The sequence below is a fragment of the Callithrix jacchus genome, chromosome 4 (assembly GCF_049354715.1).
Source record: "Callithrix jacchus isolate 240 chromosome 4, calJac240_pri, whole genome shotgun sequence".
Lineage (NCBI taxonomy): Eukaryota > Metazoa > Chordata > Mammalia > Primates > Cebidae > Callithrix > Callithrix jacchus.
Window position 1 is genome coordinate 111,237,682 of NC_133505.1, and position 11,568 is coordinate 111,249,249.

Sequence of the window (11,568 nt, forward strand, 5' to 3'; positions counted from 1 at the left end):
AGTGTCTTTCTCAGCCTTCCTCAGTCTTTGTCTGACACATCACAGGTACTCAAAAATGACCTGAATAAATGAGTCATCAAGGAAATAATCACATAGAGAGTAATGTGTCAAGAATCACTGGCAATTGAATAACAGATTCCATTGTTTTAATATTCTGATGTGAATCAATTTAACTTGCTTCATCAGGGTTACAGGGACCAAAAAGAAAAAAAAATAGTTTTGTTTGAACTACTGTATCTAGGTAATTGTTTTTGTTCCCAATGTTTCTTTACTGCCCACAGCAAATATCTTTTTTAAGTAATAACAGTTAAAACTACACTGTACTTACTATGGGCAGGCAATATTCCAAGTTAAAAATATATATGACACACATTTAATTCACAACAACTTTGGGAGGTGGTATTATTTTTACCCTTATCTGATAAATAAGGAAACTGAGGCAGTAGAAAGATTAAATCACTTGCCCAAGTTACATAGTTAGCAAGTAGTAGAACCAGTTTTCGAATCACATAATTTAGCTCTGAAGTTCATACTCTGAATTTTCTGATATCTGGAAAACCTAAACAACATGTGAAAGCACACATAAAGTAAGTAAGGGAGAGATATGGCATATGAAGGTCTATGCTCTAAGCTAACTGATATCCTGCTAATTCAGTAAAAGACTTAGGTTTTTTGGCTTGCTATGGACCTGACAAAGAATACCCTGAAGGCCTCAGTGCAAAGCTCATCTGATGTCAGTTAAAGAAAAGGTACATAAAATATCAGTTAGGTATCTTACCTAGAGTTAACATTCCCCTAAGAAATATCATATGAAGGTGAAGAGTAGTTGGAATAATCAACCCAACTGCAAAACAAATATTTGCTACATGAAAAACCAGATGATGTATCTCTCTCCAGTTTTCACAAGTGGTCTCATTGGAAGGCACAGGCATGATACTTTCTAACTCAGGTGTAAAACCTATGGCAGTTGATTCCGTCAATGAGCTGGACTCTGTATAATTCATTTTGAAAATTCCTGTAAAAACAAGTAAACAAAAGTAAAATCATAAAAATTGCAACTATATCTTATTACCCCCATAGGTATTATACCAAAATTATTTCTGTGAATTAAATAGACTTCTCTAGTACTTATGAATTAGACAGATCCAGATTCTTTTTTTTTTTGTATTGAGTAGAGGTGAGGAACTAGGATGTTGAAAAGTAAAAAAAGGAGAGAAGGAGAGGAAGAAAGAGGAAGAAAAAGAGATTATTAATACCCATTTTTAGAATGAAGCAATATTCCTGTAGACAGATCCAGATTCAAATCCCAACTCTGTCACATATTAAACGTATTCAGTTCCTTACCTGCTAAAGGATCATAATAGTATCTCATTTGCCTTATGATTAAATGAAATAAAATATATAAAATATTACGCATAGTGCACAACTATTCCCTCATAGGCACAAATATACATATACAGACTTGTAGGGAAGGGAGGAGTGAGGGAATTAATTAGTCTTTAAGACAATCACCAATGTTCACAAACCACAGTAATTACAAAGTTATTTAGTCTCTAGTCTTCCATCATATTCCCACTGGTGACTGAATCCAAAACAGGTAAAATAACTAGAAAACTAATTATTTGAATACTTAAAAAATATTAATACTCTCACATCTATTTGAAAGCTTAGGATATTTAGAAGTCTCTATTTTTTATACCACCATTAAATCACTGTATCATACATACATAATACATTATCATATATGCAAATAATGTATAGCCATATATATTAAACATTTATATATACACGAGAGATACATGAAACTTTCTTTTACTGTCTAATTTAAATCTCTACTTTATTTCCCATAATAATTCTAGTTGGTAGCATATCACAAATTAAAAAGCAGTAAACTTCTAGTTTACTTATACATATTAAAATCCATAGCAAGTACATTTAAAGAATACACATTTTACACATGCTTATATAAAACCATTTCCCATGTTACCTGTCTTCAGTCCTTACAAAGTCTCTGGTCCTTACAAAGAACTCTATTATTATTTACACAAATTTTGTCCTTGCCAAACACTATGAAGGTTTACCAGATATATGAATTATTCTGTTTCAGGAAAATTCCAAATGGGAACTCTAAATACATTTAAATTTAGAAATATGTATTTCTTTCTAAATAAGGTCAGGCAATTAATCTTACTTTGCTACTGCTTATTCTCAATATACTAAAGGTTTTAGGTAGTAGAATAATTAATTGGTACAAAATGGGTACTTTGAAAGGACGTTAACAGACAAATCTGAAAGAATTCCATACCTTAAAGATGATTAAAAAAAATAAAACCAAACACACGAATTTACAAATTGTGAATGAAATGATAAAGTCAAATGAAGATCTTTTTACACAATTCTGAAATAGCTCATAAATATAATAGTAATATTTGACTTAGATATTGATTTACTACAAAAAAAGAAACAAAAATTCACCTGTTTTCCAAATGTCTGAAATAATTAAATATTATAAGCCTAACAGGATGGAGGGAAGATTATTATTTTAATAACCCCATTTATACAAAGTTTGCTTTTCAGGACCAAATGAGAATGAATTTCATAACTTCTGCAGGAGAGAGAACGATATGAAGTGTCCTCTTTCACTCATAACCTAATATCACCTACCCTAGCATTGCATAGGTTAATAATAACTACCATTTCGACAGCACGGTAGAATGTACCTACACTCCCATTGTCCTGTTTGTCCTAACTACCCTTTGTCCTCTATGAGGCAGGAACAATGTTTATTCATGTACTTCCAAGGCTTAGCCTCTGTAGAGAAGGCCACTGAGGCAGAGAGGAAAGCCACTCTGAAGGAGTCTCAACATGACAAACACTTTTAGACTGTGCAGTCCCCCCAGATCTCAGTAATAAAGATAGGAGAGTGCCTAGCTTTCCTGAGGTTGAGTCAGGTTCTATACCACAAGCCACCAGGGAGCCACATAAGCCAGGGAAAGTCGTTTCTGCTCCTCGGGTCTGTTTCTTCCTTGGAATGGGGCAGCTGGACTAGATCGTCTTTAAAACTCTTTAAAGTTTTAATAGCCTATGGTTCTAATACATATTTACATAATCAATCAATCCATATTCCCCCTCGAATCCACCCAATTTCACCTGTATTCCCTACTAATCCACTACAATTCAATATCAGGTTTTTAGAAGTTCTTAAAATGACATGAAAACTACTAATTTTTGGCCCAAGAAAAATGACAGGAAAACTACAGTTACTGATCCAAGAACCAGAAATATTTTTAGCAATTTTTAGAAGGTAGGATCATCCTAAACATGTTTTGAAGCACCACACCTTATTAGAGATATATAATCTGCATAGATATATGTAAAGGTATACAGATGTATCTATATATCTATATAATTGTCTATTGTGAAATGCCAGTTACCTATTGTCGAAAATATTGATCAGATCAGTTTATTTTGATTTCCACTTAATCGTTTAGCAGCTCACACTGAACCATCCTTATACAGAGGAGAATAGGTGGAAAGAGAAAGGTTAGACTGGTCAATTGGTAAACTTTCAGATTAATTTTTACTAAATCAAGAGAAAGTATCTTTCCCTCATCAAGTTATCAAAGTTGAAGTCCTTAAATTACCTATACTAATTAAGTTCTGTTTACTGGTTTTCAAAAAGGTGATTGCAGGGCTAAATAGCTAAATGTTGAAACTTACATTAAACCTTTACCAAACTAAAAGGAAAAAGATAACTGCAACGAGCAAAAGTGTTGCTAATCGGCTTAAGTCATTCCCTAATTGTAACTGAATTTTCGCACATCTTCGGAATGGCAAATGGCATTACATTGCTTAGTCTTTTCGCACTTATTCATGCTTCAAAGCAGGCAGTTTCTGGGACTTATCTGGCCAACAACCCATTCCCAAAGGATTGGGGAAGGAGGCTGCGAGTGGGTGGCGCGGACCTCGGGTCACCAGCCATCTGCGCTCTCCGGAGGCCCTCCGACCTCGCTCCTTAGGAGAAGGGTGCGCGGCAACAGTCCTCCTAGGCCAGGAGCTCTCGGGCTGCGGGGGTGAGGAGTGAGCCCCGTGACCCACCTTACACTCGGACAGGGGACCGGGTGGGCGACACCGTGCGCCCGGCTGCACGCAGCCTCCGCGTGGGACGCAGCGGCCCTACAGGGGGCTAAGAGAAACCCCGGGGAACGGGCGGAGAGAGCAGAGGCCGAGCTCACCAAGGGGCTTGCCCGCAGCAGAGCTTGGGAGCCGGCACTCGGTGGAGCCGAGGGCCCGGGGACGCTGGCTGCCTGACCGAGCGGCGGCCGCCGATCCTTGAGGGTCTCGATGGCCGCGGCGCCCAGACCCGGGGAGAAGGGCTGCCGCCGAAGGCCAAGAGTCCCGCGAGGGCGCGGCCAGCGAGGAGGGGCAGAGGGCGGCGCCCCCGAGCGCGGAGAACAGGCAGTTGCCGCCGGGACCCGCAAAGTTGTTCCCCGAGGGGCCGAGATCCAACTTTCGCTTCCCGATTTAGCCACGGGAGCGCGAAGCCGCACACAGCCCGACGCGGGAAACAGCAGGCGGCAGCGGCGCGTCCCATGCTTACCTGGCTGGTCCTCGGCGAGGAACCTGGGCTGCACCGGCCAAAGTTCGGAGCGGCAGCTTCGGGGCGCGGGACGCGGGGGACACGGGCTCAGCGGCTCGACGGGCGTCGGACGCGCGCTCCTCGGCCGGCCGGCGGGTCCGGAAGCTCCGCAGCCCGGGCCGGGTCCCCACGCCCGCAGCCGCTTTGACTATAATAGGCATCGCGACGGCTGCGGCGGCGGCGGGCGGCGGCGGCCAGGGCTGGGGTTGCACCGCGCACGCGCACGCGCCCGCCGCCCCGCGCCCCCCGGCGGGCGGAGCCCCGCGCTGGTCCCGGACTGCCCGCCCAGCTGCCGCGGCTCCACGGCGGGTCTGCACACCCGAGGACTCGGTTTGAAAAACCCGCTTATTTATTTTCTTGTTCCCTATCTACAAGAGTCTATCCTTGTTAGGGCATGAGTGGGAAGCGGGAGGCTTCGTGGGACGGGCGGCATTCGTCGTTCCTCCCCACGGGGAGTATTCGAGAAGTGGTCCTGGGTAGGGAGAGAAATCAGAGGAAATGAGAACGGGAATCCTCGTTTCTCCTCAGAGTTGGACGACCCACTCGCATATCTCCTTTTTGGGAGATTCGCCCATAACTCAGCACAAGCAGGGAATGACCCGGAGAGCGCGCGAGTTCACGTCCGAGTCTGGTGGGCGAGGTGAACGTTTGGTCCACCCGGGTGAAGGACGCTGGGGGCCAGGCCTCCTGCTGCGGAGGAGGAGGAGGGAGAAGAGGCCGCGCGGGAGGGACTTCTGACACGTGTCACTGTTTTTGTTTCCAAAGAAGGATACTTAAACCCGAAACTAGCAATCCCAGGCGGTGCAGGGCCCTCCACTGTAGGCAAAGCATCACCTGAATGTAGATGTGGGAACCATACGTTCGCATATAAGATATGAGAGTATGTTCCAATCAACCTTTACTGATTACTGGACAACTATTCTGAGTTAAGAAAATAGGGACAGTTAATGAAGAATTGGCGTTGGTGGCGGGGGATGTGTCTTGTAGGACAACAGAGAAAGATTAGATGGGTATCCAGTTTCAAAAAAATGTCTCATTATGGGATAAAATTGGCACCAATTATTAGAATATGAGGTCATTCATGGATGTGAAATGTGATCTCAGTATAAAAAAGACCACCAACAATTGTGTGAAGGTACGTTATAAAGAGTGCCTGGAGGTGCACACTGGGCAAGTCTCTGGTGAAGAGGTGGTGCAGCCTGCCATGAAAGAGCATGGGTCTTGATGTCACACAAGCTGGGTTTGAATCCTCCCTCTCCTACCGGTTTACTGTGCGACCTTGGAGAAGTTACTTAGGCTTTCTGTGCCTCAGTTTCCTCTTTGGAACATGGGGATGATGATGATCATGGTACCTGCACCTCATAGTATTGTTTTGAGGACTAAATATTGTTAATTATATATAAAGATATTAAAATGGTGTTTGGGACTAAGTTTTATGTTTGTGTGTATGTGTGCATATGTATATATACACATAGTATTTATAAAGCTCCTTCTCTAATATCTCTGAACTTTCCTATAACCATAAAAGATTACTTTTCAAGGTTACTTCTTTCGAGTCTGTTTCTTTCTAGATGCTCTGTCAGCCTTTTTTGTTGTTGTTTTGTTTTTTGAGAGGGAGTTTCGCTCTTGTTGCACAGGCTGGAGTGCAATGGCACGATCTCAGCTCACTGCAACCTCCTCCTCCTGTTTTCAAGCGATTCTCCTGCCTCAGCCTCCTGAGTAGCTCAGATTACAGGCACGCTCCACCACGCCCCTGCCAGTCGTTTTGATAGCTACCGCTAAATGCGTTTTAAGGTGTGGCTATAATACTAAGTGCGCATAAAGACTTAACTACACGGATGTTCACTGGAGGGTGACTCATAATAATGAATATGGGGAATAGCCTAAATTCTAACCATGGGGGACTAAGAACATCCAAACAATCTTGTTCGAAGCAGCCATTAAAAATAATTTCTAGAAAGATTATAGACATCATAATAATATCTACTAGTTACATAAAGCAAACTATGCCCCAAAGGCCCAGCCCACGGCCTGTTTTTGTACACCCATTTTTACATTTTTTTGTGGTTGAAAAAAATCAGAAGACTATTTCATGATATGCGAACATTATATAAAATTCAGATTCAGTGTCCGTAAAATTTTATTGGAACCCAGTCACGCCCATTTTTATGATTGTTTTCATGCTGCCACGGCAGCTTTGATTAGTTACAATAGAAACCTTATGGCCCACAAAGCCTAAAATGTTTACTCTCTGGCTCTACAGACGTTTACTGATCCCTCACTTAGAGTATACTTCATGGCAAGTACTGTTATAAGTGATTTGGATATATTGTCCCCCATAACAGGGCACACCCACTCCTTACCTTCAAGATAGGATACCTGTAAGGCATTTAGATCATATAAAGATTGCACATTTTTATGAAAAGAACACTGAATTAGATATCATAAAACTTAAGTTCTAGCCTTTGACAGCATCTATGTTTTCTTTGAGTCTGTGTTCTATAGAAAGTGAAGATTGAAAAAACCTGATCCCCTCATTGTAACCTATCTAGGATTAAAACCATTATTTATAGTATCTTGCTGTATTTTAATTTCTTATCACAGATGTATGAATAGTAGCTTTATAAAATTCAAAGCAAGAATACTCGACACAGAACCTAGGATTTGGGAATTCCTTAAGCTCCCTGGTCTCCTCCTGCTGGCCTCAGAAAGGTCAGATTGAAAACTTCTGAGCACTATTTGAAAGTTAATATGAAGCAAGGAGCTGACCTACACAGATGTGTAGAATGAAAAGGGTAAGAAGCATAAATAACAAAATGCAGGGCAGTCTGTCTCCTCTGTAAAAAGTCTGGCTAGTGTTGGAGTGACATAATTATTTTTATCTTCATTTTTTTAATAGGTATTCTAGTCTACTTTTACCAGTTGGATAAAATCTTAATGAGACTAAGTTCAGAAAGAATAAGTTTTGTGAAAATAAAACAAGATCATTGGTTTTAAAGTATTCATATATTGGGAGGCCTAAGTGGATGGATCACCTGAGGTCAGGAGTTCGAGACCAGCCTGACCAACATGGTGAAACCCCATTGCTACTAAAAATATAAAAATTAGCCCGGTGTGGTGGCACATCTCAGCTACTCCAGAGGCTGAGACACAGGAATCACTTGAACCCAGGAGGCAGAGGTTGTGATGAGCTGAGATCACACCACTGCACTTCAGCCTGGGCAACAGAGTAAGACTGTCTCAGACTGTCTCAAACAAAAAACAAAAAAACAAGTACTCACATAACAATAAATAGCATTAACTTCCTTATCTATACATCTGCTCACGGTGTACATCAGTGTAGACTTTATTTCAACTGTTATTACAAAGTGTATGGAGACTCTACTGCTTCTGATACAGTCTCATAGCAGACAGTTCTAGTTATGACAGGATTAGATTGTTTCTGAGAAGCCACATTCCTCTCATTAAATGTTGCATTAACTTTTTCACTAACCAGTTTGACAACCAACCTCACTGTTTTTACATTTATTTTGATTTTTAAAAAATTAATGGGCTTTTTTAAAGAGCAGTTTAAGTTTACAGATGACTGAGCAGATAGTTTCCCCCATTATTAACACCTTGCATTAGTGTGGTATGTGTGTCACAAATGGAGAACTCAAATTAATCCATCATTATTAACAAAGGTGTATAGTTTAGAGTTCACTTCATGTTGTAGATTCTGCAGGTTTTGCCAAATGTATAATGTCATATATCCACCATTACAGTATCATACAGAACAGGTTCAATCTCCTGTGCTCCAGTTCTTCATCCCTCTGTCTGTCCTTCTCCCACACCCCTGGCAACCACTGCTCTTTTTGCTATCTTCATAGTTTTGCCCTTTCAAAGTATCCTGTTGTTGGCATTATATGATATATTGCCTTTTCAAATTGGCTTCTTTCACTAAGCAGTATGCATTTAAGTTTCCTCCATGCCTTTTCTTTTTTAAATGTGATATATCTACATATTGTGAAATGATTATCACAGTCAAATGAGTTGACACATCTATCACCTCAGATGGTTACCATTTTTATGTGTGTAGTGAGAACATGTAAGATCTACTCTCTTAGCAAATTCAGTTATAAAATACAGTATTGTTAACTAGAGTCACTACTCTGTACATTAGATCCCCAGAGTTTAGTCATCTTATAACTGAAAGTTTGTACCCTTTGACCACCTTCTCCCCAATTTCCTCACCCTTCAGCCCTCAGTAACTGTATTCTCTGTTTATATGAGTTTAACTTTTTTAGATTCCATGCATAAGTGAGATGAGACAACATTTGTCTGTCTCTTTCTAACTTATTTCACTTAGTGTAAGCCTTCCATTTGTATCCATGTTGTTACAAATGGCAGAATTTCTTTCTTTTATGGATGGATAATATTTCATTGTGTACATATGCCACATTTTCTTTATCCATTCCTTTGTCAGTGGACACTTACATTGTTTCTATGTCTTAGCTGTTATTAATACTGCTGCAGTGAAATGGGATAAAAGACATCTCTTTGAGATTCTATTTCCTTCAATATATACCTGGAAGTAGGATTGCTGGATCATATGGTAATCACATTTCTAATTTTTGGAGGAACCTCCCTACTATTTTCCATATGGCCGTACCAATTTACATTCCCACTAACAGTGCACAGGGATTCCCTTTTCTTCACATTCTGGCCAATACTTGTTATCACTTGTCTTTTTGGTAATAGGCATTCTAAGAGGTGTGAGGTGATTATCTCATTGTGGTTTTGATTTGCATTTCCCTGATGATAGCAGCGAACACCTTTTCATGTACCTGTTAGCCATTTGTACGTCTTCTTTGGAAAAATGTCTATTGAGGTCCTTTACCTATTATTTATTTATTGCTGTTATTTATGTATTTATTTATTGAGGTTCTTTACCTATTATTTATTTATTTATTGCTGTTGAGTTATATTAATTTCTTACATATTTTGAATATTAACCCCTTAGCAGAGACATGATTTGCAAATATTTTCTCCCATTCCATAAATTGCCTTTTCATTTTGTTGATTGTTTCCTTTGCTTTGCAGAAGCTTTTAAGTTTGATAGAATCCCACTTGTTTGTTTTTGCTTTTGATGCCATTTCCAAAAATATTTCTTTTTCTGCCCCAGCTAGGACTTCCAGTACTGTCTAAAATAAAAGTAGCACTCTTGTCTTGTTCCTGACTTCAGGAAGAACAATGTCAGGAATACTTTTTTTACATTTTCTTCTAGTAGTTTTATAGTGTCAGGTATTACATTTAAGTCTTTAATACATTTGGAGTTAATTTTTGTGAGCGGTATAAGGGTCCAATAATCAGTCTTCCCAAAACAATTAAAGATACTATCTTTTCCCCGTATATTTGTGGTGCTCTCATCAAAAATTACTTTTGATCATATACACATGGACTCATTTCTGGGCTATTCTGTTACATTAATTTATATGTGTGATTTTATGCTGATACCATACCATTCTGATTACTGCAGCTTTGTAATATAGCTTGAAATCAGAAAATGTGATGATCTCAGCTTTGTTCTTTTTTCTCAAAATTGCTTTAGGCTGGGTGCAGTGTCTTATACCTGTAACCCCAGCACTTTAGGAGGCCAAGGCTGGCAGATCACGAGGTCAAGAGATTGAGACCTTCCTGGCAACATGGTGAAACCCTGTCTCCACTAAAAATACAAAAATTAGCTGGACATGGTGGTGCATGCCTGTAGTCCCAGCTACTTGGGAGGCTGAGGCAGGAGAATTGCTTAGACCTGGGAGCTAAGATTGTGCCCCTGCACTCTAGTCTGGTGACAGAGAGAGACTCCCATCTCAAAAAAAAAAAAAGAAAAGTCGCTAAGGCTCTTTGGTTCTTTTGTTTTTTGGGTTTTTTTTTTTTTTGAGATGAAGTTTCACTCTTGTTGCCCAGGCTGGAGTGCAATGGCATGATCTCGGCTCACCACAACCTCTGCCTTCCAGGTTCAAGTGATTCTCCTGACTCAGCCTCCCAAATAGCTTGAACTACAGGCATGCACTGCCATACCCAGCTAATTTTATATTTTTAGTAGAGATGGGGTTTCTTCATGTCAGTCAGGCTGGTCTCAAACTCCTAAGCTCAGGTGATTCGCCAGCCCTGGCCTCCTAAAGTGCTGGGATTACAGGCATGAACTACCGCGCCTGACCTTTTTTTTTTAGATGGAGTCTCACTCTGTCTGCCAGGCTAGAGTGCAATGGTGCAATCTTGGCTTACTGCATCCTCTGCCTCCTAGGTTCAAGCAATTATCCTGCCCTAGCCTCCCAAGTAGCTAGGATTACAAATGCCCACCACCATGCCTAGTTAAGTTTTGAATTTTTAGTAGCAATGGGGTTTCACCATGTTGGCCTGGCTGGTCTCGAACTCCTGACCTCAGGTGATCCATCTACCTTGGCCTCCCCAAGTGCTGAGATTATAGGCATGAGTCATGGTGCCTGGCCTATTTGGGGCCTTTTGTATTTCCATGCAAATTTTAGGATTTTTTTCTATTTCTGTGAAAAACGCCATTGGAATTTAATAGAAAATGTATTGAGTTTATAGATTACTCTGGGTAGTACAGACATTTTAACAATATTAATTCTTCCAAACCATGAACATAGAATGTATTTTTATTTATTTCTGTCTTCTTCAATTTCTTTCATCAATGTTTTATAGTTTTAGTGTATAGGTCTTTCACGTTCTTGGCTAAATTAATTGCTAAGTATTTTATTGTTTTGATGCTGCTGTCAATGGGGACGACTTCATTTCAGATAGCTTGTTATTTATATACAAAAATGCAGCTGATTTTTGCATGTTGATATTATGGTCTTTAATTTTATTAAATGAGTTTATTCTAAATTTTTTGGTGGTGGGTACGGGGTTTTTATATATAAGATCAT

The 11,568-nt window shown here is 40.2% G+C and overlaps 1 protein-coding gene across 1 annotated transcript in view; it reads right to left on the reverse strand.

The window, feature by feature from the left end:
• Nucleotides 1-4,791, reverse strand: part of POPDC1 (popeye domain cAMP effector 1) — a 44,914-nt gene extending 40,123 nt beyond the window's left edge. Inside the window, exons 1-2 of the mRNA XM_035296414.3 lie at nucleotides 4,601-4,791; nucleotides 779-1,015 (exon numbers count right to left, since the gene is read on the reverse strand). Of these exons, the coding sequence (XP_035152305.3) occupies nucleotides 779-1,004 (226 nt within the window). The 5' untranslated portion in view covers nucleotides 1,005-1,015; nucleotides 4,601-4,791. The remainder of the gene's footprint in view (nucleotides 1-778; nucleotides 1,016-4,600) is intronic.
• Between the last annotated feature and the right edge of the window lie 6,777 nt (nucleotides 4,792-11,568).